This window comes from Salmo salar, chromosome 04, assembly GCF_965601325.2.
Source record: "Salmo salar chromosome 04, fSalSal1, whole genome shotgun sequence".
In the NCBI taxonomy this organism is placed as follows: Eukaryota; Metazoa; Chordata; class Actinopteri; order Salmoniformes; family Salmonidae; genus Salmo; species Salmo salar.
The window spans coordinates 44,068,132-44,095,981 of NC_138294.1; the positions used below are offsets into that span (position 1 = coordinate 44,068,132).

Consider the following 27,850-nt stretch of genomic DNA (forward strand, 5'->3'; position numbering starts at 1 on the left):
AGCCTAAACGCACGCAAAAATCAAATAGGATTATGTTTTAAAGCAACAGGCACGTATTTAATAATTGAGACAATGAAAATGAATATTTTTCATATCGGAATTAGCCATATCTAAGTATGTCAAAAACCATTTTTTTTTATTGTGTGAAAAAAAACCTACAAAAACCAGACTGTCAAATAATGTATGCAGTCTGGAAACTCTCACGTGGATTCGTAATGAACAAGTATTTTTGGTAGATGTAGTTTATAATGATTTCAAATGTTATTCGTTGTCACGAAGCACAAACGCATTTAAACTACATTACCCAGTTATACTATGCGTGTATCCTGCCTTTTAACGCCAATGACAGCCGAAGGATGGAGGCAGGTAATAGCCACTAAAACAAATACCTTATTCACTTATTATGCGCCTTTCAGTTAGTCCCTTACATGTGTTGTCAGATCGCCCTGCAATTGAACCAAAAACATGTTTTCTAAAGATGTTGGTCGTTATTAACTTGCCCCTGTAAAAAGCTATGGCTGATGTGAAAGTTTAGCCATTGTTGTTTCCTTGGTGGCCTGTTTCGCTCACTTGTCTACCCGGCGGCTTTCAGAACATTTGAAAAGCGGGGCATTGTCAGTGAAATGTACTTCTTCTCTGAAGTACGATATGTATTTTTTTTCAGTGTAAGGGTGCTATGGTAATTTGGTCACACAGTGTACAGCTACACTCGTAGACGCTACTTTAGCCCTATTGACGATAGTGTCTTCTGGCAGGGGGGAGTTTTGTTAAAGAGCTCTGCGGTACTGTTTTAGGAACGTGTCTTTTTCATATCAGTGAAAAAATAATTAAACAAAAAAAAGGTAAATTACTACGTGTTTTTAATAGGGTTTGTGTTCCCACAAGGCCATATCTTCATGTTACACCGCTTGTTTACAGAAGACATGGGCTGCTACCTGTGCTAATTAGCTATCTTCTTCGATGAGGTTTAATGCCGTTTGGCATCCAATACATGTTGCATTACCGCCACCTGTTAGACTGGAGTATAACCTCCCTTATGCTTTGCTTAATTATCATTTTTTTCAACAAAAAAATAAAACAATTACAACCAATACCCTACCATCTAACACTACACTCACACAAAAAGTATAATAAATATCATAATAATAAATACCGTAGTCCCACTTCAGGCCAACATCCTGAAAAGATGGGACACCACTTAACACACCCTGTAACTCTTCTGATGTCAAGTCTCGCACACCCAAACACCTCTCTGCAGCTGCCACCACAACCTATTTTCTGTGCCTTACGTTCCATCCCTTCAGTACAGTTGATAAACCATTACTATAAATGCCAAAAATCCAATCTTACTGAAACATATCACTTGTTTATTTATCCCTCTGTACTGGTACAGATCTACTACTCACACCACTCCTCTTAGGATCCCTCCCCACTGACCCATCTTCCTCTACTTTCTTCACTGCCTCAGCATATGACAACTTCTGCACTACTCTAACCCTGGGAACCTGAACCTGCCTCTCTCACACGGGACATTTCTGATCCCCAGCCCCATGGGCACCCCTACAATTAACACCACTACTTTCCCCAATGGTACACATTCCTTTGTCTCATGCCCTTCTGCACACTTCTGCACACCTAGGAACCTTCCCCCTACACACTGCTGCCACATGCACATAAGCTTGACACCTGTAACAACGTAATGTAGTTGGCACAAAAGCTCGTACAGGATAACTTCTATATCCTAACAGCACTTTGTCGGGCAGACTCAACATCAAAACTCAAAAGAACAGACAACGTATTCTGTTTCTCCACTCACGACAAGCATCACAAACACTGGGAATATTCCCCTTCAGTTGGTCAGCTTTCACATTTACTGCTACCCCAGTAATCACTCCTTTCAATGGCACCCTTTTCTTGAGAGCAAAACAATTCACATCTCTTTCCCCCATTCGTTTAACACGGAGCACCTGCTCCCTCTGACCAGCAGAAACACAAACCATTATCACAAGACCACTTCTGGTTACCCTCACAGATTCCACAGCACCCAACTCTGTAATTGACCCACCCTGAAATCTCAAATGGATCAGCCAAAAGGCAAGGGTCCACTTTCTCCAAAAACTTCACTCCTACTCGCACAGACTCATCTTTATCCTGACCGTCGGTGCTAGCCCGGGCACCACACCTGCCACCTCCGATACTTCGCCCTCATTCACTTCTATTTCTCCTCTGCTTACACTTTCTACCGTTCTTCTTTAACAACCATCTCCTTTCTCCCCCCGCCATTTTTCTTGCACTTCACCGAGCAGCATCGGTTGGGAAGGAAGTTGTCAAGGAAGTGAGTTTGTGTTTATACAGGACCTTCCGCCCTCAACTACCATCAACAAATCATGTCCATGCGGAGCTATACGGAGCCGTCCGCATTGTTACACATTTTGAGAGGCGCACAGCCTCCAGAGGCTTCGCGATTGCGGTCACACCATCCATACGGCCAATCCGACCATATTTTCGGACCAAGCGTTATTGTCTCAAACTGGGGATGCAGTGTAGTTTGTCAACAGGAGGCACACACAGTATATGGGTCTGTACAAAACCGAAAGATTCGATCTCGCTGACATGAAAGATAAGGGCCGTATCAGCATATGTTTTCGAAAACCGTTTCGAAAGCGATGATTATTGACGTTTCTAAACGTTAAAACACAGCATGGAATTGTAGTTACCACAGCCAAATGTAATGGCGGCAAATGATTCATACGGAGAAGGGTTTTTGAGATATAGTGTACAGCCTATACTGTATGTTATCAGGCATCTACAAATAGTGTTGGCAACAACAAACCAACCTGCATGTCTAATAATTCCAGCAAACCTAAATTATAATGTCAAATTGCGACTAAATAACAACCCATATCCCCAAAACTTCTTGTGTATAAACTCTATGAACTGGTGTATCACATCATGTATGTTTATTGACAAGTCTTTTATGTCTCCCATTTTCCATGTCTTGTTTCAGTATTAGCCAAGTATGAAAACCAGATAAATGTGTTTTCTGAATTCCTTGAAGACTTGCCTGACACCGATGAACCTGTATGGGTTTTAGGAGAGTGTTACAACGTTAAAACAGGTAGGCTGGCATCTTCTAGCAGTCACATTGTGATTCATATGTGGAAAAAGAAGCCCGAATAAGGGCTTGACGGTGCTTCTTGTTGTGTGGTCACAGAAAAGACAGAACTCCTATCAGACGTTCACTCGCGGTTATGGTTCACCTACAGGAAAAAATTCTCTCCCATAGGTGAGTGAAACAGGCAGATGTTATTGTGATAACCAATTGATGGCTAGTTTCTTTAACGGTTAAGTGTCTATCTTTGTTTGGTCTGTAGGCGGGACAGGGCCCTCTTCTGATACAGGCTGGGGATGCATGCTACGGTGTGGGCAGATGATTCTTGCACAGGCCCTGGTATGCTCACAGCTGGGACGAGGTGAGGGGGATGTCTCGAGTCGTGTACATAGCTGTATGGGGTGGGGATGTATGGAACTGCATCAGCAAAGGGGTGTTTTATATGTGAATTATTCATCTGGGGGAGAGATTTTGAGGATCCCAAATAGGTCATGATATGTATACTGCTATGTAAACAATTCAACAGTGAGAAAGGGGCTATCAGAATGCAGGGTTGCGGGAATTAGGGGTGATGAGGGTTCTGCAGCACCCCCTGAAAAATCTGAATATATATATATTCTTTTTTTTGTTGTTTTGAAAAAAATGTTTTTCACAAAAGTAGTGCACTGGCCCTTTACTAGTCCTGTATTAGCTGACCATAGCGTCTGTAGCACGGCTATGTCAGAATGGCACAGTGATTGTGGCCTGTCTTCCTGTTGTAGCCTGGCGTTGGAGGGCAGAGGGAGGACAGCCAGAGGAGTACCATCGTATCCTCCACTGTTTCCTGGATAGGAAAGACAGCTGTTACTCCGTACACCAAATGGGTAAGACAGAGTCATAACCTAACTCTGCCTTAACCTTGGTCTGACCACACCTAGCATGAATCAGCAGATCAAATGTAATTTTTTTTCTCTCACATTCCTATAATTTTCTAGAGGACAGGTCCTCAAAGTAAAAAGGTGTAACTTGAAGAAAGAATATCAAGTAGCCTGATGAATAGACGGCAGGTTAGACAGGCTAGAAAGGAGCCATGACTTAGACCTTTGCAGGGAACTTTGTTTGCCTTTTAAATGCTTGCAGCTCAAATGGGAGTCGGTGAAGGGAAGTCTGTGGGAGAGTGGTATGGCCCAAACACAGTTGCGCAAGTACTCAAGTAAGTATTTTATGAGCACGTTTTACGACTGATCAATTCATTTCTGAATATTGATTACGGAACATTGAAAAGATCAGTAGTGGACTCAGTGACTTCAAGCTAAAATAAGTTTTGGCCATGAATAAGAAACCTGTTATCTCTCCTCAGGAAACTTGCACTATTTGATGACTGGAATTCTCTTGCTGTGTATGTGTCAATGGACAACACGGTGGTGATCGAGGACATCAGTACGTTTTTTTCTTCACCCCTCACTTGTTGAGCTCTTACCACCTGAGAGTTCTGTATAGGATCACAAAGGTGATGCCAAAAGGACACAAATGTTTCCTTTCCATGTCCTCTCCAGAGAAGCAGTGTCGCCAGGCAAGCAGAGGGAGCAGATTGCGGCCCAGACCCTGTGGCTGGGGGGAACCCTTCACCTCTGGAGAAACACCAGAGCAAGCCTGTTCGCACACGTACGGGAACAGAGCCACGATGTGTCCGCATTCTCAATCCCAGTCTCGTTCTGACTGGAGGCCCCTGCTGCTGGTCATACCTCTCCGTTTGGGAATCAACCACATCAACCCTGTCTACATCCAGGCCCTCAAGGTACAATGAATTCCTCTGTTCTTATTCAATTGATACTAAACTAGAATATTCCTGTATTTACTGTTGCCTTTTAAATAGTTATACTGGTCTCACTCTGTGTTCTCCCATTCAGGAGTGTTTTAAAATACCACAATCCTGTGGTGTGCTGGGAGGAAAGCCCAATCTGGCTTATTACTTCATCGGATTTGTAGGTGAGTCTAAGAGGAAGCCGTAAGTGAAGGTTCCCAAAAAGGAAGCAACAAAAAAACAAAACAAGCCAAACCTGTGAGTTGTCAAGCCACTGTGTTCAGCCAGGCCTGTATGTGTCCTCCAGGAGAGGAGCTGATCTACCTGGACCCCCACACCACCCAGTCAGCCGTGGAGTCAGAGGCTGGCAGTGGAGTGGACGACCAGAGCTACCACTGTCTGAGGAGTCCACGCCGCATGAAGATCACCAACCTGGACCCCTCTGTGGCCCTGGTGAGAGCTGAACCCACACACCGACCACCATAACCTGCTCTACTACCGAGCCTCCTGTCTCACGGGCCTTGTTTGTATAGTTAAAATGAATCTATTTTTTTTTAAAGTGGCATGTTCTAAAGTGTTGCTCCAATGTGAATTTTGTGTACAGTGGTGCTGATTTTGCCAATCAAAATTCGATCTTTTCTTTCAAGGGATTTTTTTGTAAGAGTGAGGATGACTTTGACAGTTGGTGTAACCTGATCCAGCAGGTAAGAGTCATCCACTCTAACCACACGTCAATGCAGATGGAGGTTATTCTCTTGTGATTGAGACCCATGTCCTTTTTAAGGAGATCCAGATGAAGAGGAACCTGAGGATGTTTGAGCTGGTGGAGAATCACCCGCCCCATTGGCCCCCCTTCGTTCCTCCCACCAAACCAGAGGTTCAGACCACAGGGGCCGGTATGAGCTATGCCACCAGACAGACCCATAGTATTACACCAATAACAAATTCTGGCTGCAAATAATTATAGGGATACTGGTATCCAGCTTCCACTCTTATTTCTTAATATTGTTTTGAAATGACAGTGTAGGTCTATACAGGAAGTGTATTTATTTATAGGTGCATGACTGCGCCTTATTACTTGAAGCGTATTGAAACTTCTATGTGGTGTTTAACCTCAACTGAAACCTACAAAACTAAACTGAGTGTGCCGCGTCAAACGGATTACCGTTGTGTTCTCTTTTTGGACAGAGTTCATCGACTCGTCCGACAAGCTGTTTGAGTCTGAAGAGGAGTTTGAGATCCTTAACGTGTGACCCAGCTTCCCCTCCCCTCCGTCCAGTCCAGTGGATGATGGCGATTGGGTTGATTCCCTTGGCCACCATCTTCCATACTGTGCTGTAGAAGTGCCTCAGAACAACACCAAGCATTAACTGCTTACCACTTTGCAATTTTAAAAACAATAATAATCACCAACAAGAGACAATACTAGATAAGAAAATATTCTGGACAACAACTCAAAACAAAGTGACCAAATGAAGGCAGAAACATGATGTACACAGTAAATACAAGCTTGCACTGTCTCACTTTGATGTTGTCACTAGGAAACAAAGCCAGGGTCCTACAGTAGGTGAAGACAGGGGTGAGGATGATATCTCCTCATTACACACTACCTCCTGACGCCAGGAGACAGCAAATATGCAGACACTTTTTTTCCCCCAGGGTTAAAATACAAACATTCAACAAATAACTTAAGAAAAGTGCCTCTCTTAAATATATGTATGTTATTCAATGGTTAGAATAAGGGGTTTCCCAAGGTATTGGTGTGGAACATCCCCCCCCCCCCCCCATGTAAATATGCCTGTCAATAAAGATATTTAAATATATATTGTGATTCTGCCTCAGGGTTGATATTCTGTTCTAGCACCATCTTCCTTGTGTGTATTTCTGAGAAGGAGCTAAAATGGCCTTGTGACAGTGTCATGTGGAAAGGGAATGTGTAGAATAGAGCCTTGAGTGATCATTAGCAAAACTGGCTTCTTGTGATGAACCTAACCCATCTTTTCCTGCAAACCCCTTTCCACTGATGAATTGTTCTATGATGGTTATTGATTGTCCCTGCAGCCCACTGTATTAGTACGGAGGATGATAGCCTGTGGTGACAACTGAATTATATAATGGTTATAGTATTACTGGTTGTACATCTAACCCAGTAAGTGAAGACAAGCTGTGGATAACAGCATTTTCTTTATTTTAAATGGTATAATCCTATCTCAGGCATAAAAAGGTGATATCACCGGGCCGTGGCAATCCAATACGAAAGTTCTTTTTTTTTTCATAACCCGAAAGTGCTGACTTCCGCACAGGTACAGAGCAACTTTCCAGTAAATGCCCTGTTAAAAATAAGAAAATAAAACATCCCTCTCTTGACTCACGAAACAGACATCAGTAAGGCCCACACAAAAAGTATATTCTTCAAATTGACAACCGATACAAAACCAACTTCTTTGCAAGGAGCTATAGGAACATGTTCTCCAAGTGTAGCAACAACCACCAAAAGAAAATAAACGTGACAGACATTTTCAATATGATTAATTAAACTTTTATTTCTCATTCTATAGACAACGAGGCTGAGTATTCACAATCTGGTTTGTTCTGTATTAAATCAATTCAAAAGCAGGATAAACCAGTGACATCCGACATACAAATCACTGTTTGGATGAGAAGTACGACAAGGTGAGCTACTGAGAGGGCTTCTACCGTTCCATTCAACTGCAGAGTAGTGATTATCTGCAGGATGGCACACGAGGACATAGTCATCGTGCTCACAGTTCCTCTGTGTGTGTGGGGGGGGGGGGGAGCTTGGTAGAGAGCTGGTTGGAGCTTGGTAGAGAGGAATAAGAAGATTTAACAGCCTCGGGTGAGCCATATGTATGGGTCTTCCATGGGGCTCCAAAGAGACACGTCCATGTATTCATCACAGTGAATGATCGACATCACTAAGGCTCTCCTTTGCTGGTGAACAGCTATGTGGAAGCATCATCATGTAGCCCTGGGGCCCCACCTGGTCTGAGGAGAACATGGTAGCACTAGGTGTTTGAGGAGGGGTGGGAGTCACATTGACTTCTGAAGGGATATAATCTGCATCATGAGGCCCTGGGCCAGGAGTCATTGGCATATAACTGCCCGCCACTGAGGGTGTATGTGTACTCTGGTGATAGACATGAAGGAAAGGGGGCTTGGATGAGGTATTTTTCACATTTTGAAGCGCATGAAGTGATTTGGTGGTATTGTCTGGAATGTTCAGGGGTAGACTTTTTCCACACCGAAGATCTCGCCATTACCTTCAGATCCATGGCCACGTAGTCAGTCCGGCTGTTCTCTTCAATGAGTGGGAGTCAGAGGTGTTACTGCTGGAGAACTGAAAGGCTGGGAGCCCAAATCCTCAGCCCAGACAGAGCCTCTATCATTGGGAGAACCACAGACGGAGGGGCCAGAGGTGTGTATCAGAGACATTGCCACCGCTGCCGGATACACTGGCGGGAATGGTGGTGGAGATGCAGGCACCGTGACTGAGGCTCTCTTCAAGGATTTTATTGATGCAGACATTACAGAGAGCCAAGGTGCCAGTCGCAGGGCTGATCAGTTGTTAACCTGTCCCCTCTCCTTGGCTACAGGTTTGGTTAGGGCGGTGGCCTTCATCTCTTTCACTTTTCTGTGGGGACAGTTTGCTTACAACAGTTTCAGTCCCTGAGGACCGCTGGAGCCCAGTCCGTCTGGGTGGCAGGTTGACATGTTGATGACGTCACGTGGTGACTACAGCGCAGGGGTTTGATGGGAATGATTGACTCTTGCTCCGCGGCCTGAAATCAGGGATGGCCGCCAGCGCTCTCACGGCCACCAGGATTGTCTTGTGCATGTTCTGAGCCACTACAGGGTCACCTGAGTCTACCTGCATCCAGATCTCCGCGGGCCCAGTAGAGGATCGAGCGACCCACCTCAATAAAGAAGAAGCACTCGGGAGTGACCACAGCGAAAGACATTCATCATAGGCAGGTTGACAGACAGCATCTCTTGGCAGAGAGACACAGCCCCGTTAGGTTCTTGGTTTGAAGATGGTGCCAGGAGAGATTGTCCAGCATCCATAATTCAACTCCTCAGTGTCCTGGTGCTGATTTTTCTCCTAGATACTCAGGTCATTCAGAGCCAGGTACCTATCCTCTTGCTCCTCTGCATTCTTCGCTCTCATGATAAAGTTCTCGTCCTTAGTGTACAGGCCTATCAGGTGCTTGTGTTTAGAATCTCCCCTCTTACTAACAGTGAAACATTGATACAGATCAATTACCTTCTTAGGAGAACTCACAGCACTGAGAGATTTCAAAATGAATTGTACTCCAAGCGTGCAGTGTTGTTTCCTCTAGCTAAAGGTGAGCACCGCTGCTGAGGGTAGATGGTGGTGATGTTGTTGTTGTTGATTATGGTGGTTTCGGGGTAGGTTAATAGAAGCAACGAAAAATATATTCTCCTTTGTTATACCTCTGCACTCAGGTGTTTTCGCCATTTTGAAAGCGCTGAACGTTCCGGGGAAACCACAAACTTATTTATCTCTTATTTATCTCTCAATTTCAAAGTGTCTTGGAGCCAGTCATATTTTTGCAACAAATCAGCTTTACAAACTCAAGGGACAGTGCAAGATATCTGAGCAGAGTTTACACTTGTTTTGGCTCACAATGTTTTACCTACTCACTCTTCTGATGGCAGGATTTCATGCAAATTGTAATGAGGATAGTTTACGTGTAGGATTATACTGGCCTATTATGGGCCACGTTCCGTTCCAAACGTTGTTGAACGTTGCCATGAATAAAGCCGACATGATTACATGTCGGATACGGAGAGGCATGTTTGTTCTACATAACATGTTTTTATCTGAATGTTCCAAAACTTTGTGTGGTGCTGAACGCGCCCCTGGTACGGTCCCGTTCAGCCTTATGGGGGCAGTGTAGCGCATACTGGAGTTGAGACGAAAACATTGGAATCTTTAAATGCCCAGATTCTGATACTGTAATAGAATGTCACTTTGTCCACTGGACAATTGTTTCCAAATAAATATGTTTGATGCAAGTTTCCTTTATTCATCTACGTTGGCTTTTAGTGCATAGTTGCATCACAAGATACTGTACTTGCAGGGCCCACGCTCAAGCACGGTGTGACGAAACCAACCAAATGCAATTCCACTTCCATTTATTTGAGATGCAGATAATAATGGTAGGTAAAACACATGTTTTTAGCACCTCATGCGAATGACTATTTGGATATGGAAATATTTAAGACAGCTCAGAATGATCGGATACAACCGCATAGCAGATTCATGAAACATAGATCCAGTTTTATGTTGCAATACACTATCATATTTGTACATGTACAATCCTTATATGAACCCTTGTATGATTGTTTATTTGAGCACCGGAAAAGCACACATGCTCCCGAGATGCAAAGATTGTGCTCCCGCCCAACTGGGTCAAAACAATGTTTACGACCTCATGTAAAGAGTGTTTTCTTCCTTAAGTACCAGTGACTCATCTACTGTACTACATGCTGTCTGCTTCAGGAAAGGGAAAAATGGGGTGAGGGGCAGGTCAGAAATGTGATCCCTCTATGGCTCAGTAAATGTCATCCCATATGCTATTTATATCTCCTTCTCCAGAGACAAATTCCTCTTTGAAAAGCTCCTTATTAAGATTGCAGAATAATCTCTACAATATATTGTACTGCAGTATATCCAGTGATGTCATCTGCAATATATCCGGTGATGTCATCTGCAATATGTCCACCGATGCCAACCATTTCCATAGGAAGAGTTTTGGTTGGACAAAAGCCCTTGAGTGTCAAAATGGCAAATACAAGTGCAGAGAGTATGCCGTTTTCACTTGATGTTTCTCCTCATCCCCCGGAGTTGTTTCTTGTGTTTCGGGGATGATACCTCATCACATTGTCCTCCGTGTCCAAACTTGGTGCCAGAGTCCGTCACTGTCTGCACAGTCAAGATCCTCCTCACCGCTTCCTGCAGGAGATGCTTAAAGTCCTTCACTACTGTCCTCGTTCTGAAAGACAGCAAGCTGGATGTGGGACATCAGTCATCCATGAAGTCTGTGGCCTTTTCCCCTTGAACTGTCATTGCTGCGTCCTTAGCACAGACTCTAAAGAGCGAGTCCCACTTGCGGTCCATTTAAGTTTGAAAGAACATCATGTTAGTCAGCTGTTAGTAAGATCTTCAGTAGAAAAACAAATCCAGGAAGAGTAAAAAGGCAGTCGGTGTACATAATGTGTATCCCACTGAGAGAGTGCTCTAGCCATGTACACCTTGTAATGATATACATGTTTAATGCATAACTCTACTTCATTTATTCTTCTTGGCAAGTTGTTGTTCTGCTTTCCGCTTTTATCGGGCGATCTCCTCCATCTGCAAGCCATGAGCCATTTGTCTGAAACATATATGGGGTGGGGGTGTTGATTAAAGCAAATGCTGCACATGGGAACTATACACATGATGCGCTGCAGGTATCCACTTTAAGTTGTCATAGTAACTCGCTATGATCTGGTGGTTAAGTGCAGTTTGTATACAGTTCATGATGCATACAGTAGTTTGATATCTGCAGGAACACGGTCACTTGGACCACAGTTCCTGTTCCTGTATAGGTTGTTTTTGCACTCCTACCTGCCACCAGGATCTTTGCTGTGCTATGGCTCAAATGGATTTGGTATTCTGCAAACAACATGGTAGGGAAAATCCTATTTTGGGTGTGTGGGATGAAGCGATGGCTAAAACGCAGCTTAGAATTGCTTCATCTTTTAGCCATATTGGGCTTTCTGGTGGCAGTTGAGAGGACTTACGCTTTCCTGTTGACTGAAACACACCACTTAGGGCCCTATTCAGTTGAAACTGGATAAACGTGTACATCCTAGACAGTTTTTTTTTTTTTGAGGGTGTGTGTGAGTGTTGTTGTTGTCTGTTAGTCATGGAGGCAGCTTCTGAGGTGAGTAATTTCTCAGTTTTCTGTTTCTCTATCTCCAGCTCTCTCTGATCAGCTTCTCCGTGTTAGAGGAGTACTGCTCCAGAATCCACAGCACAGAGTCTAGAATGTTGGTCTCCCTCCCTTTTTGTTAATGTTCTTAAACTGGGACAGCATAGTGGAGGAGGGTTACCGGTACTCACCTTCTGGATGATATTTGACAGACAGGAAGAGAGCATTGGGACCATGCGTGCAACAGACAACGTGTATGTACACATTCAAATGAAGCCTGAATCACTCACGCATATTAAACTAAACTGTTAAACCTGTTTTTGATTGTGTCGGGGGTTGTGATTGGATGAGTGATCCCTACCTTCAGCAGACAGGTCAAGCATATAGTAGGGAGTTGTTGCTGCTATTACCAGCTGTTAAAAAAATTGCAATATGTGGAAGGTACTGTACCTAATACAGTACTAGTGTCACACCCTGATTTGTTTCACATGTCCTTGTTATTGTTTCCACCCTCTCCAGGTGTCACTTATTTCCCCCAGTGTATTTATCCCTGTGTTTCCTGTCTCTCTATGCCAGTTTGTCTTGTATTTTTCCAAGTCAACCAGCATTTTCCCTGATCTCCTGCTTTTCGCTATTGACCCTTTTTCTAGTCCTCCCGGTTTTGACCCTAGCCTGTTTCTGGACTTTGTACCTGCCTGCCTTGACCACGAACTTGCCTGCCACTCAGTACCTCCTGGACTCTGATCTGGTTTTGACCTTTTGCCTGTCCACAACCATTCTCTTGCCTACTCCTTTTGGATTAATAAACATCTTAAACTCCAACCATCTGCCTCCTGTGTCTGCTGGGTCTCACCTTGTGTCATGATAACTAGAGTCCAATTGAGAGGAGAATCGTCAAAGGGATGCACAGGAAGACTATGATATGATGGAATGTATCCGCTCCTCCTGACCCTGAAACAGGACGATGAAGTGGAAACAAAAACATCATGTAGTAAACGTAGCATTTGCCTGATTTTAAAAAAGACCCCCTAGCTTCCTGAAGTTACCACAAACTATATCAACATTCCACCACCACACCCTGTTCTAATTCTCTGTTCCACTTTCCTCTAGAGAAAGATGTCTTCTCTATGAACAGATGGTGACCTTCTCTTCCTGTTTTGCTGGTGTGTGTGTGTGTGTGTGTGTGTGTGGGCGTGAGTGAGTGAGTGAGGGCAGTGTGTTAGTGTGTGTGTTCCTTTGTCTGTGTTTAACCCCCCCCCCCCCCCCCCCTACCCTATGTGGTTTTGTATAATTTGCTGTGTTCTCTCCTCACCTCCTGTGCATAAGGTGCCTGGAATTAACCAGCAATTGGAGGTTGGGATGGGGCCCCGATGGGAAGTGGGTGCTACAGCCCAGAGACCTGACCATCCCAGGGTCTAGGTCCACACGGTGGGTGGGCAGCAGAGGCCAGGACTACCTATTGGTGACCAGCACCACATGCTCCAGTAGGCTGGCCCCAGAGCCATTGGTTCCCGACACGCTGGCGGAACCCATAGAAAGCTATGTTTCTGGAGTGGCGCACCAGTCACGCACATTCTGCATAGCGTTAGCCACGAAGAGGATAGAGCTGTAGACGGTACCAAACAGAGGGGGAATGTGGAAAAGGATTAAATTACATACTGATAATGTTACACAAATGCAAATATACAAAACCAGGGACACTCCAACGATTTGATTTAGCCCAAACTATGGCTATTCATGAAAAAACCCTTTAGCCCCAGTTCTCCTCAGAGTTCCTCTGAGTTCAAGGTGGCGGTCAAGACAGCGTTGCATGCTCTCCAGCTTGCCGTGGTTAATGAGGGCAGGGTAGTGCACGTCCTTGTAGAGCAGCGTGTCGTAGGGGATGAACACGAGGGACCGTCCGTCAGATGCATGTCCAGAGCAGTCTCCAACAGCAACTTCTGGTTACGCCCTCCAATCAACACAGAGTACATGCTGAGGATCATCACTGATTTATAGGGAACACAAAACACAACCACACAATAGGGTGTAGTAGTAGTAGTAGTTGCGACACAGTAGTAGTTGTCTTTTTATACTGTCTCTGGTACTGATTGTAGTACTAATAGTTGTTAGTGGTGGACAAATAGTAGTTGTATTGAAAGAAAAACCACAATGAAAAACAGTACTCTTTTCTGCTCTCTGGACCCTAGTGAGAGCCAGTCGTATGCTAGCAGGGCCCTTGTCTGTGGATACCACGATGGTTACGCAGGGCACTGGCCACCTTGCTGACTGTGTCCACACACACACATCCTCAGCCGAGGAGATGATCCCTATGTGTGCTCAGCGGAAGTGTCTCACCAGGCTGAGTAGCACCGTGCGGGCAAAGGTAAGGTGCCCTACTTCAATCATCCAGCACATAGTTCACACAGACCCAAGAATAAAGAGGCTGCTTCACAGTAGCCAGGGTTGACAGGGACCAGGAAGGCATTAGCCTGTGACTAGAGGCCTAGGAAACCTTTGAGTGACTTGGATGTCTGGCAGTCCTCATCGATGATGACGTACTCGAAGGTGGCGCCCAGAGACGGTGAGGGGTCGTCGTTGATCGTCTCCACAGTTAGCCGCGCTGCAGTCTGAGGCAGGACCTTAGCAAACAAGAGGGTCACATTTCCAAGGTCCCACTATCCCTGCCTTGAACACAGTAGATCAGGCCACATAGGACAAACAGACTGAGGGATGCCAGCAGGAACCACAGCAGCCAGGGTCCATGGGGAGGTATAAGGGAACTTGGCTTCTTTGAGGACTGGGGTTGTCAAATAGGTTGAGGCCACTCATGCAGTAAACTGTGAAGCTGGTAAAGCTGCCAGAGCATTGCAAAATGCCTCCTCCAGCAGATTCCACTATCCATCAAACACTGTCCTTCCCCCAAAAGGCCCGATGTCTTGTGAAATATAAAGTTATGACGACAGACATGGCTAGGTTTATTTGACGTAATTCTATAGGTTTATTTTCTCCAATGGGATGATTATTCATCATGTGTGGTGATAATCTAATCAAGGCAGACAGGGAGCACAGATTGAAAAAGCCCTCTGTCTGTCCCCATCGGCACCTGCCTAATAGTACTGTCACAATGACCTACCTGTCTAATCCTCAGTAGAACCATACTCAACCTGTCGTTCCAGTTCCAGGTGTAACAATTGTGATTCGAGAGAAAAACAAACTAAATTCACATTTTCAACCTTGCTTGTAAAATATCATAAATACCATATCATAAAATGATCCTTATGATATGTCGTGTGACCTGAAAACGACCTCTTATTACGTATCCTTTTGAAAGACATTGTGAGACATCATTACGTATCCTTTTGAAAGACATTGTGAGACATCATTGCGTATCCTTTTGAAAGACATTGTGAGATATCACAACGCAGTCACACGTATTATTTGTTGGAATTAACCTGAAATTACATTTTCAACAAATTTCTAATTCTTTAAGAGAGACATCCGAGACCAGAAAGTGGACACGTCTTGTGTTATATAGGATAACTATACTACTGCTGCTACTACTACTACTACATTCCCCAAACATTTAAATATCATTCATTGATTTATAAGAGCAATGCAGCCCTCCTATCACCTGATGGGGTCAGAGGTCAAAGATGAGTAATATCTCACAATATATTGATACGCTGCTAGCCAACATTGATATACAAACTTGTATTTGGCAGGTGCACCATCATCCAGCCTCAGCTAAAACAAGTCCTCACCTTTTAGCACAAATTCTCCCCTTCTTGAACATTAAGGTCTCTTCAATCCAGGGATGTACCCACTCTAACACTGAACAGGAAAGCCATGTTGAAATTGAATCTTAGAGTGGACCTTAGTAGTGAGAGTGAAATACTAAACGCTAGTAATCCAGTCAGTCATATTGTATCAGGAGTGACACATTGAGGACCTAGGGCAAACTACCTGTGGATTATATATACAATTATAATATATATATATATTAAATCCCATCTATTTATCTCTAACACTCAGTAACACCCCTCATGCTCAGAGTCCCCATGCTTGGCTTGAATGTTTAGCAATCCCCACTTTTCAGTGACTAAGTTCTTGAATGACTTAAATTGCTCATTTTTCACAACCCTACCAGTTGACCCATTTTGAATGCAATGTAATTGTAACAGGGAAATATTGGGCGAAAACATTGGCCCTTAAACATATCTTGAATTGATATCAGTTCAATAACCCTGACGCCGGAGGAGTTACTCATCGATGAAAAGCCAGTCGATAAAACAGCAGTCACGTTTGTCCGAGTAAATAAGGGCATCCGGTTTGGGCAGCGGTGGGTTAGGTCAGACGCATACTAATGATCTGTCATAGACACACAAGCAGCTTTTGTTTTTATTTCTGAGCGATACATGACCAAAAGCACAAATGTTGGCAGCTCAAAAACAAATGGTGTATGCATCACACGTCAAGGCAAGAAAAAGGTGTTGACGTGATAGATTGTCTCAGCTCATAAGCAAAACACAGCTGGCCAACATGTTGTCATATTCACAGTTAGACCTCTGTATGCTGTATTGCCATCACAGAAACAAGTTGACGGTGTAGCACGTAAAGCAATCTAAACAATCACCTCCCCCAGTCCCCCCGTCCCAGTCCCCCCGTCCCTGATTGTCCACAATACTCTCATGCCCCATATTGAGTGATAAGTGTTTGCAACACATTGAGAAACATAAACATTGGAGTTGTTTGATGCTCTATGGCTGACCGACCAGTGGTTTGGTACTCTTCAGCAGTTCAGCGGCTGACAGTCTCTCCCCAGAGTTGGGTTTATTGCTCCTCCGCCTCTGCAGAAAAGCCATGAAGTTGTCATTTTTGGAGCTTGACTTCTGGACAACCCCCTGGATGCCTTTAATGGGGGATCCATAACCTTGCCTGCTGTCAGCTGTTTCTTTGCGACCCAGGAGTTTCTTCTTGGACCTTAAAAAAGGGAGACCGAAAGTAGCCAATTTAATACACTTGTGAAGAAGATGTATATTTTTTTTAAACAACCATAAGTTGAAAATAATTCTGACAACATATTTCTTTGTGAAGTGTGGTAATGTTTGGTTATTTGATGGATGGAATTATGTAACTAATTTAGTGTGCATGAAAGTGTACAGGGCCCATCTCTGTATCTCTTTTACTTACGCAATACGGGTAGTTTGTTTTGTGTGTCTGTCACAGTTCTATTTTGGGGAACAGTAAGTCTCATTACCTGTGTATGATGGTGAATAGGTCCTCAGTAGTTGACTGTGAGTTGTGCTCCAACGCTTCCTCCTCCTGCTCCCCAAGGCACAGTGTTCTCATCTGGGGCATTGCCCTCCTCTCTTCATAGTTCTCATCTAGGAAGAACCCTGTTGGAAAAATATAACACAGTATCATTTCCATTACTTCGTGCAAGAGCTAACTCTTAGTTTAAGAACTAACTCATGCCATCTACATATTATTTGTACATATTGATTTGATAGTAACAAACACAGATAGCATGCAGAGTTCAAAACAGTGCGAATGAGTTTCTCTTATAAAATGAAGAATACCATCTCTTATACTGTGATGGTTGAGATCTTGTCCAATAAAGTCTTTGTCTCGGTATGCACTGGCAGGAGACTGGTATGCACAGGCAGGAGACTGGTATGCACTGGCAGGAGACTGGTATGCACTGGCAGGAGACTGGTAATCACTTGCAGGAGACTGGTATGCAGTGGCAGGAGACTGGTATGCAGTGGCAGGAGACTGGTATGCAGTGGCAGGAGACTGGTATACAGTGGCAGGAGACTGGTATACAGTGGCAGGAGACTGGTATACAGTGGCAGGAGACTGGTATGCACTGGCAGGAGACTGGTATGCAGTGGCAGGAGACTGGTATGCAGTGACAGGAGACTGGTAAGCACCACTGGGCCCAGACCAGACATGGCTCCTATTACTCTTTTGTCCCAGTGAGCTGATGGAGGACATGAAGAGGACATCCGGTTTCTTTGCGACTGGAGGGGGAACCATCTTCTTCTTCCTATCCAGTTCAGCTAGGAGAAATGAGGTCCTGGTGGGAGAGGTCCTTCTCACATCCCTGGTCTCTGAATGGCAGGAGGCGGGTGGTGGGTGGGGGTCAATCACATCATACTGTTGCCTGTCTACAGCTTGCTGCCTCTCAACCATAACCCCATCACTGGCAACACGAGGAAGCTGATGCAACCTTTTAGGTTTTGGTCTCCTTTCCACCATATACATGTCCCCCTGGCTCTCTCTTGGTGAGGCTGGAATGGTCTCTGAGAAATGAGTAGAGACTGAGGAAGACTTTACCAAATGTATCGGTGGCCATTTGTGTCCAGGTGGCTTAGCAGCAACAGGTGGTTTAGCTTTAGGACTGTGGTGGACCAGTGGGCAGCTCACCAGCTCCTGTTCCAGCTCCTCTTCCCTGATGACTTCAGGTGAGCCCTCCAGGCCTTTGTCAGAGTCTGAGCTGCTGACGGAACGCAAACGCACATTGCTGAGCTCCTCCTGGGTCACCACAGGCATCACCATCATGCTGGAGCTCAGCCTCTGTCTGGGTCTGGTGGTGCCAGACGACCCAGAGGACTCTGAGTGGCGGCGGGTGGCTTTGGGTTTGATCGCCGCCGGGTCTGGGAGAGGGACGACCCCTGGCAACTCCAGGGATAGCCGCATCCTGCTGGTCCTGGCTATGGGGGAGGTGGGCGAGGTGGAGGACTTGGGGCGCATCCTGCAGCCCAAGGGGGAGGGTCCCGTGATGGCAGATGTGAGGACAGGAGGGGGATGAGTCTCACACTGAGAGCTGGACTGGCCACTGGAGGGAGAGACTGAGGCAGGTTGTTGGAAGGGGGACTGCTTACAAGTTAGAGACTGTGGGCGTTGCAAGGGGGGAAGGGGTCTGACTGATTCTGACCTGCTGGAGGCTTTTCTTCCCTCATTTACAGTAATACCCATAGCAGGACCTGAGCTTGGCATGAGACAGCAGGGCTCAGTAGACCTTACTTCACGTAGCTGCCCATTGTCGTTGACTGGTGGCCCAATCCGGGCCTGTACAGGCTGAGCAGGGGACTGCTCCAGGCCCAGCTCCTCCTCTGTCCTCGGTGTGGAGATGAGGATGAGGTCAGGCAGGAAGGAGTCATGGGGGGCAGGGTCCCTGTCGATATAAAGGCTCTTAGTCCTGTTGTCTCTGAGCTTGGTGGCAGGTTCTCTCCTGAGGGACACGCTACGGGTTGGCGGCGCCGGCCTCCTCTTTGTCTTCCTCAGGATGATGCTGCGGGACCGCGACCGTGGGCCACCGTGATCAGGGGAGACGTCTGGGCTCAACTGGGAGGCGTCGCCTCTGCTTGTGTCCTCTGAGCCGTTGTCAGGGCATAGGTGGACGTAGCTGTCACATCTGCGTCTGGGAGGGACTGGGTGTGAGGCAGTGGCTGCGGAGGAGGAGCGTCCGCGAAACCCAGGGTTGTATGCTGGCAGGACCGTCTCCTCATTTTGAATGGGGATGACTATATTACACTCCTTTTCACCTTTTCTACTGGCAGTGTTGGCAGTGGCAGAGAACCCAGAGGATGTTGAGGCGTGGGGGCCAATCTGCTGGGACTGGGAGGTCACAGGGGCTTCTGAAGGGTGACATATGTTGGCAGCATGTTGACACGGGGACTTTACCACGTCAGGGCAAGGGGACGTCACTGTTGGTCGGCATGATGGGGCGTCCCAGTTAGGGGTGAAGGTGGAGCCTTTGGGCCCCTTCCAGGGTTGACTGGTACACATCAGGGCCCTGTGCTCCATGGAATCAGAGACAGGCCTGAGAGACCGGGCAGATCACAGGCTGATTGGCTGAGCAGAGATGGATCCTTGGTGAGATGGCTCCTCTTTAGAGAACAGGGTTTCACTATTCATTCAGCTGGATGAGAAGAGAGAAGAAACAAGTTGTGTGAGTGCGAGCATAGTGGGGTGTTCATCTTGGTTTCATAAATAAAACCAATATATGCTATTCTGCCTTTTGTTCATTTCCCTTTTGAATTAAGACATAATCTATTGAGTACAAGGATGTAGAGAGATAGTGAGAGTAGGAGAGGGGCGAGAGAGAGCTGTGGCTGGGAAGAAGGAAGGACGTCAGAAAATGTCTGCTTATCTTGGTCTTGTGCCTGATAAAGAAAGAGTGGGTGTTTGCCATGGCAACTGCTACCTGTTCATCCATAGTCAGAGCACAAAAACACTCCCAGATGAGATCTATACTGCGTGATGTCTGGTTTCTTACCATTTACACTGCATTGGATGAACAAGATGTGCAAAAGCTAATCCAGTGATCATGCCAACAACAACAAAAAAAGCCATGGCCATTGATCAAAGGGAAAGAGTGTGTTAAAAAAAAAAACATACATTTTGATTGAGGGAGATTGACAAGCTCTATTACGAAGACCACCCAGTTTTATATTGAACAGGAATAAAGAGATGGTAGGAGCAGTGCAGTAATAGTTTCAAGGCTAGTATGATGAATGTTGCTTTGAGATCTACACATTCAACAATGGAGTACTTGATAACAAGCCTCAGCACAGTCAGACAGAGTGTGGATAAAGTTAGCTAATGAAGATGGTCAATGCTGTTTCACGGGGGAAAATGATCATCTGTTATTGTTGGAGGGTGCACCTTCTTTTGGGACAATTAGTAGGGTAAAGACTGTTGTGTACAGATGCTCTTGGAATCCCCCCTCTTTCATTGCTGGACTAAACCTTAATTCCTTTCAGTCCAAAATCCCTTTTCCCTTCCATTTTCATTTCCATTCCGTCACCTGCTTTCTCCCTTGACAACTCTCTGAACAACATACTGTTTAGGAAAAACTAGACTTAACACTTTCTTTCTTGTAAATGCTAAGTGGGTTATGATGGATTCAAGAGAACGTTTTGGCATGGGTCAGTTGCCATTGGGTAAATCCATTTGAATTGATTCACTTATTCACAGCACCCCTTTTGATTTGAATGAAACCTTCCGTACATATTTGCCCATTGTAGAAGTGCTCAGAAAGTGACTTTTTGAACCTGAATGCCAAAACATTCAGGAGATAAAGGTGCTTCAATTTGACCCATTTTGCATACCCTACCATACCATGAGACATCCATGTCTTCACCCAGGCTGTATCATAACCGGCAGTGATTGTGAGTCCCATAGGGCGGCGCACAATTGGCCCAAAGGTTAAATAAATAAAACATTTAAATAAAAATGAATCACTGGAAAAGATGAACGGTTGTCAAACTATTTTATCATTTCTGTATGAACTTTCTTTTTGCCTTTAATGTCAACTATGTAAAAACATGTTAACTCTTGATTTTTGTCTTCATATTCACATATGCTTAGACCATATTTTACATCATCTGAGGTATTTGTGATGTGCCCGCCATCTGTTGAGACACAGCATGCTCTTGAATACAGGGTGAGTGTCATGTTTTGACTGATAATGGGAATACAATTGAAATGTATACTTTCAAATGGTACCACAAAGATGGTTGAAGGTCCACACATCAGAGAATAATGATTTGAATGGGAATATCTGTTGTTTTAAGTTCTATTGTCAATCCAGCATAGGAAACCTATTGAAACATACAAATATAGATAACAGAATAAACATGACCATTTAAGTTGACATTCGACGGTGGGTGGACTGGCGGTCATCTTTGTGGTAGTAACTAGAAGTTACAATTTCATTTACATTTCAATGGTGTACCAGCTAAATTGCAGTGGTCTGAAGGGATAGGTCCATTCTATGAATTCTATATCTATGATTGAAATGACAGCCACACTGTTTTCAAGAGCATGTTGTGTCTCAACCGATGGCTGGCACCACACAAAACCTCATATGATGTGAAATGGGGTCTAAGATACAGCATATGCAAATATGAAGATTTTTGATTTATTTTTCGGTTTATGTGTTTTTAGATCGTTGACGTTAAAGGTTTCAAAATGACAATTTCATTTTTTTGTCAAGGAATAATAAAAGAGTTTGACAGCACTGTTTGTAAGCTTTTAATCCAATGACTCCAACCAACCATTAATCTGACATGCAGATAAATGTTAGTCAGAAAAAATGAAAAACGGGGTCTTTTGACTGATTGGGTTAAATTGTATCAATCTCACCCGTTTATCTTTTCCAGTGATGAAAACATGGATGTTTCATGGTATGGTGGGGTATACAAAATAGATCAACTTTGAGCACCTTTATCTCCTGAATGTTTTGTCATTCAGGTTCAAAAAGTCACTTTCTGACCACTTCTTCCATGGGCAAGAGGTATGATGTCAAAAAGTGATTGAATTCAAATGGAATTACCCCATTTAGATATATTGGAGATAGGATCAGTCCCATTACCTTTCCGCTAACTAAACAGATAGATAGATATAAACACAGCATGCAAACATTTTAAAAGATTTTACTGAGTTACAGTTCAGATAAGGAATCAGTCAGGGCAGGAGTGCAGCCATGAGTGGGCCTGGGAGGGCATAGGCCCACCCACTTGGCAGCCAGGCCCACCCACTGGGGAGCCAGGCACAGCCAATCGGAATGAGTTTTCCCCCACAAAAGGTCTTTATTACAGACAGAAATACTCCTCAATAATTGATTGGACATGATTTGGAAAGGCACACACCTGTCTATGTAAGGTCCAACAGTTGACAGTGCATGCCAGAGCAAAAACCAAGCCATCAGGTCGAAGGAATTGTCCGTAGAGCTCCGAGACAGGATTGTGTCGAGGCAGAGATCTGGGGAAGGGACCAAAAAATGTCTGCAGCAGTGAAGGTCCCCAAGAATACAGTGGCCTCTATCATTCTTAAATGGAAGAAGTTTAGAACCACCAAGACTCTTCCTAGAGCTGGCCGACCAGCCAAACTGAGCAAACAGGGGAGAAGGGCCTTGGTCAGGGAGGTGACCAAGAAACCGATGGTCACTCTGACAGAGCTCCAGAGTTCCTCTGTGGAGGTGGTAGAACATTCCAGAAGAACAACCATCTCTGCAGCACTCCACCAATCAGGCCTTTATGGTTGAGTGCCCAGACGGAATCCACTCCTCTGTAAAAGGCACATGACAGCCCGCTTGGAGTTTGCCAAAAGGCACCTAAAGGACTCTGACCATGAGAAACAAGATGCTCTGGTCTGATAAAACCAAGATTGAACTCTTTGGCCTGAATGTCAAGCGCCACGTATGGAAGAAACCAGGCACCGCTCATAACCTGGCCAATACCATCCCTACGGTGAAGCATGGTGATGGCAGCATCATGCTGTGTGGATGTTTTTCAGCTGCAGGGACTGGGAGACCAGTCAGGATCGAGGGAAAGATAAACAGAACAAAGTACAGAGAGATTTTTGATGAAAACCTGCTCCAGAGCGCTCAGGACCTCAGACCAGGGAGAAGGTTCACCTTCCAACAGGACAAGGACCCTAGGCACACAGCCAAGACAACACAGGAGTGGTTTCGGGACAAATTTCTGAATGTCCTTGAGTCGCCCAACCAGAGCCTGCACTTGAACCCGATCGAACATCTCTGGAGAGACCTGAAAATAGCTGTGCAGCGATGCTCCCCATCCAATCTGACAGAACTTGAGCTGATCTGCAGAGAAGAATTGGAGAATACTTCCCAAATACAGGTGTGCCAAGCTTGTAGCATCATACCCAATAAGACTCAAGGCTGTAATCGCTACCAAAGGTGCTTCAGCAAAGTACTGAGTAAAGGGCCTGAATACTTATGTAAATGTAATATTTAAGTTTTTTATTTGTAATAAATTTGCTAATATTTCTAAAAACCTGTTTTTGCTTCGTCATCATGGGGTATAGTGTGTAATTTGATGAGGGGATTTTTTTTTAGCAAAAGGGGTCTGAATACTTTCCGAATGCACTGTGTGTGTGTGTGTATACATACATACATACATACATACATACATACATACATACATACATACATACATACATACATACATACATACATACAGTACCAGTCAAAAGTTTGGACACACCTACTCATTCCAAGGTTTTTCTTTATTTTTACTATTTTCTACATTGTAGAATAATAGTGAAGAGAAAACTATGAAATAACACATCGAATCATGTAATAACCAAAAAAGTGTTAAACAAATCAAAATAGATTTTATATTTCAGATTCTTCAAAGTAGCCACCCATTGCCTTGATGACAGCTTTGCACACTCATGGCATTCTCTCAACCAGATTCATGTGGCATTCACCTGGAATGCATTTCAATTAACACGTGTACCTTGTTAAGTGTTAATTTGTGGAATTTCTTTCCATCTTAATGCGTTTTAGCCAATCAGCTGTGTTGTGACAAGGTAGGGGTGGTATACAGAAGATAGCCTATTTGGTAAAAGACCAAGTCCATATTATGGCAGGAACAGCTCAAATAAGCAAAGAGAAACGACAGTCCATCATTACTTTAAGACATGAAGGTCAGTCAATTAAGGAAAATGTCAACTTTAAAAGTTTCTTAAAGTGCAGTCGCAAAAACCCTCAAGCGCTGTGATGAAACTGGCTCTCATGAGGACCACCACAGGAAAGGAAGACCCAGAGTTACCTCTGCTGCAGAGGATAAGTTCATTCGAGTTACCAGCCTCAGAAATTGCAGCCCAAATAAATTATTTACTGAATTCAAGTAACAGACACATCTCAACATCAAGTGTTCAGAGGAGACTGCGTAAATCAGGCCTTCATGGTCCAATTGCTGCAAAGAAACCACTACTAAAGGACACCAATAATAAGAAGAGACTTGCTTGGGCCAAGAAACATGATCAATGGACATTAGACCGGTGGAAATCTGTCCTTTGGTCTGATGAGTCCAAATTTGAGATTTTTAGTTCCAACCACTGTGTATTTTTGAGGTGAACGGATGATCTTCGCATGTGTGGTTCCCACCGTGAAACATGGAGGAGGAGGTGTGATGGTGTGGGGGTGCTTTTCTGGTGACACTGTCTGTGATTTATTTAGAATTCAAGGCACACTTAACCAGCATGGCTACCACAGTATTCTGCAGCGATACGCCATCCCATCTGGTTTGCACTTTGTGGGACTATCATTTGTTTTTCAACAGGACAATGACCCAACACATCTCCAGGCTGTGTAAGGGCTATTTGACCAAGAAGGAGAGTTATGGAGTGCTGCATAAGATGACCTGGCCTCCACAATCACCCAACCTCAACCCAATTGAGGTGGTTTGGAATGAGTTGGACTGCAAGGTGAAAGAAAAGCAGCCAACAAGTGCTCAGCATATGTGGGGACTCCTTCAAGACTGTTGGGAAAGCATTCCAGGTGAAGCTGGTTGAGATAATACCAAGAGTATGCAAAGCCGTCATCAAGGCAAAGGGTGACTACTTTGAAGAATCTCAATGTATTTTGATTTGTTTAACACTTTTTTTGTTGTTGGTTACTACATGAGTCCATATGTGCTATTTCATAGTTTTGATGTCTTCACTATTATTCTACAATCTAGAAAATAGTACAAATTAAGAAAAACCCTTGAATGAGTAGGTGTGTCCAAACTTTTGACTGGTACTGTACATACATACATTCATACATACATACATACATACATACATACATACATACATACATACATACATACATACATACATACATGTACACACACAAAAGCCCATAAACACACACATGCATGCACACATTCATGCACACACGTTTGCACATGCAGATGCACACACTCACACATGCATACATGCACCCACATATGCCTGCACATTGCACACGCACACACAACCTCTCACAACACACACACACAATAACAACAACGCTTAAAATAGAGGGCTTTCTGACATAATCATGTCCATGTTTTACCTTTCCAGATAGATGAGAGCGAGATGGAGATAGCGAGAGAGACGTGTACACACTGTAGATAGAGAGAGACCCTCGACTTCCTTGAATAAATACATACTAATTTGAACAATAAACATGCCATTATTTCACATAAACCACACAAGCTCTGTCTGCATGTCTACATACATGAAGTCAAAATGGATCTTTGACAGAACGAACGGACAGCAGTGGCATACCGTCATCTCGACCTTCCTGTAAAATAGAGCCTGATTAACGTGTCCATAAACCCTTCCAAACCCCTGTGTTGTCCCCTCCTACCTTACAGCTTGCTTCAGGAGATAGAGCTGTGGCTTCCGATGCCGCACTCAAACATCCACTCTACAGTCTGTACCTATGGCCCAATGCATTCACATGCTGTTGCCATGACAATTGGAAGTGGGCTGCTGCTTGCTCTGAGTTCGTCGGATGCTGAGAGAGGGAGAGGGAGAGGGAGAGGTAGAAAGACAGCCAGAGGAGAACAGAGGATGCACATCAAAATTGTTTTCTGATGGCGTGTGGAGCACATTTGCCTCTAAGGGACAAGAAGGGTGTTGAACAGTTTCAAAGAGGCTGGGACATCAAAATAGTTCCGTGGACTCAAGACAACTGCAGCATGACAAGAATTGACATAACAGACTTAACATGACTTGATATTCCTGGTATGCCTTGGTTGGTTTACACTGAGGAGTATAGATTATGTATGTCCGTTTCTACTTCACAACCATGCAATGTACAGTACTGGATTTGCAAGTCATTCCCAGCTGTTTTGCTAAATTGACTTTGCCAGATGGAAATGTTCAACTCCATCGACGTTTGATGTAAATAAAAGCATGAAAGCTTGAGACACTTCAACGTCAACTTACAATCACCTCAGTGTTTTTTTTTATCTCAATGGGTGTGTTCAGAAGTTCATGTCATGAGTGGCTGCTCGCTCAGGAACATCCCTTCAGATGCTGTTTAAAGATAAACCATGTTTATGTTCTTATCAGGGTTTTTAACAATCAACAAGTGCCATGCCATACAGTCAAATACAACTATATTACTGATGCATGATGTAGCAGGTGTTGACAGTAACAACTGAGGCGAAAGAGGACAGAGATGAGAAAGATAAACTGGGTCCGATCTCTTCTGCTAATGACAGTCCACCCTTTTGTACTAATGGCGGGAGAGCTGTTAACCAACGTTTCACAACTTCTGGGAAACGTCCTCTGCACATACGTTTTTCTGCTAACTGAACAGTTCAACACATACATTGCCTGTGTAGTCTGACGACTCACACAAAATGATTCAGCTGATCGTTCGTTTTTTTCATTGAGGAGAAGAGACTAACGTCCATGGGCGGGGTGTAACGTTTGGCCGGTGCTTGGAGTCTGGGTAGCCAGGCAAAGACTATTCTGTGATACACATATAAATAGAGCATTGTGAGGCCTTCATGACCTTGGTGGGAATACTGGATTTATGACTGTGCTAATCAGAGCAAGAAAAGTAGACACGTTACAATACAACAGACAATTCATGCACTCTAACCTTACCGAGACAGCTTTGCTGTGCCAATTGTTTCTTGATCAGTCAATGTGAATCCTTCAAATGAAAAGGCTGGGGTTTATTCAAGCAAGCTTTGCTTCTTTCCCAAGAGTAAACTTAGATGGTGCATGAACATCCAATTTCTTCCTTTTTAATACCATGCCGACATGACCTACTAAATTGTATTTCAGTGCACTGAATCTTTATTGATTTTCTGCATTATATTTAAGAAAAGTAAAAGTAACCAAGGAATCATTGTACTTTTGAAATACTTGAACTTGCTACAGGTCATCTTCATGCCATGAGCCTTAGCTGATCATAAAGAGCTCAAACTGAAAGTTTATTGAATGGCCTTCAATTCACCATTCCATACTGATGTTATCAATTGAACCCTGCAACCCTGGTAGACCAAGCCTTTATATTATAAAAACCAAATCACATACCTTTTTACCTGCAGGAAAGGAGCTCACAATCCGCATACTCAAGCTGCTGAATGAGATGGTGAGGTGTCTCTCTAGACCTGGCTGTAACACCCACTCTTGTCACATATGCCCCAATATGACCCAATGTTCCTCAAATGTAACTTCTAAGTCAGCCCCTCCCTTAGAATA

General features: G+C 44.3%; 2 protein-coding genes and 1 pseudogene across 3 annotated transcripts; 1 reads left to right on the forward strand and 2 right to left on the reverse strand.

Annotated features, from left to right (window-relative positions):
* Nucleotides 1-350: 350 nt before the first annotated feature.
* LOC100196573 (ATG4 autophagy related 4 homolog A (S. cerevisiae)) lies at nucleotides 351-6,676 on the forward strand. The gene is given in 6 exon segments (NM_001141602.2): nucleotides 351-366; nucleotides 3,008-3,118; nucleotides 3,215-3,286; nucleotides 3,375-3,473; nucleotides 6,175-6,185; nucleotides 6,187-6,676. Coding segments are annotated over 6 exon segments (318 nt in total). The 5' UTR covers nucleotides 351-356; the 3' UTR covers nucleotides 6,202-6,676.
* A 4,079-nt stretch (nucleotides 6,677-10,755) lies between these two features.
* Nucleotides 10,756-14,993, reverse strand: LOC123742350 (retinal guanylyl cyclase 2-like; annotated as a pseudogene).
* Nucleotides 14,994-16,205: 1,212 nt separating this feature from the next.
* si:ch73-362m14.2 (NHS-like protein 2) lies at nucleotides 16,206-27,807 on the reverse strand. Of its 2 annotated transcripts, XM_014196000.3 has the most exons (6): nucleotides 27,683-27,788; nucleotides 26,579-26,668; nucleotides 25,995-26,144; nucleotides 17,416-19,763; nucleotides 17,094-17,232; nucleotides 16,206-16,816 (listed from the first exon to the last, which is right to left on the reverse strand). In XM_014196000.3, exons 4-6 carry the CDS (start codon nucleotides 19,646-19,648, stop codon nucleotides 16,594-16,596), a joined length of 2,595 nt encoding a protein of 864 aa, XP_014051475.3. In that variant the 5' UTR covers nucleotides 19,649-19,763; nucleotides 25,995-26,144; nucleotides 26,579-26,668; nucleotides 27,683-27,788; the 3' UTR covers nucleotides 16,206-16,593. The 2 variants fall into 2 exon arrangements, with proteins under 2 accessions (XP_014051475.3, XP_014051473.3); XM_014195998.3 differs by lacking the exon at nucleotides 26,579-26,668 and having other exon boundaries at nucleotides 27,683-27,807.
* Nucleotides 27,808-27,850: the final 43 nt, after the last annotated feature.

Coding starts and splice junctions, on each gene's coding strand:
- si:ch73-362m14.2 (XM_014195998.3), bottom strand. CDS start 19,648: ATGGAGCACAGGGCCCTGATGTGTACCAGTCAACCCTGGAAGGGGCCC. Junction 17,233..17,415: donor CCATCACAGTATAAGAGATG/GTATTCTTCATT, acceptor TTTTTCCAACAG/GGTTCTTCCTAGATGAGAAC. Junction 16,817..17,093: donor CTATTCACCATCATACACAG/GTAATGAGACTT, acceptor CCCTTTTTTAAG/GTCCAAGAAGAAACTCCTGG.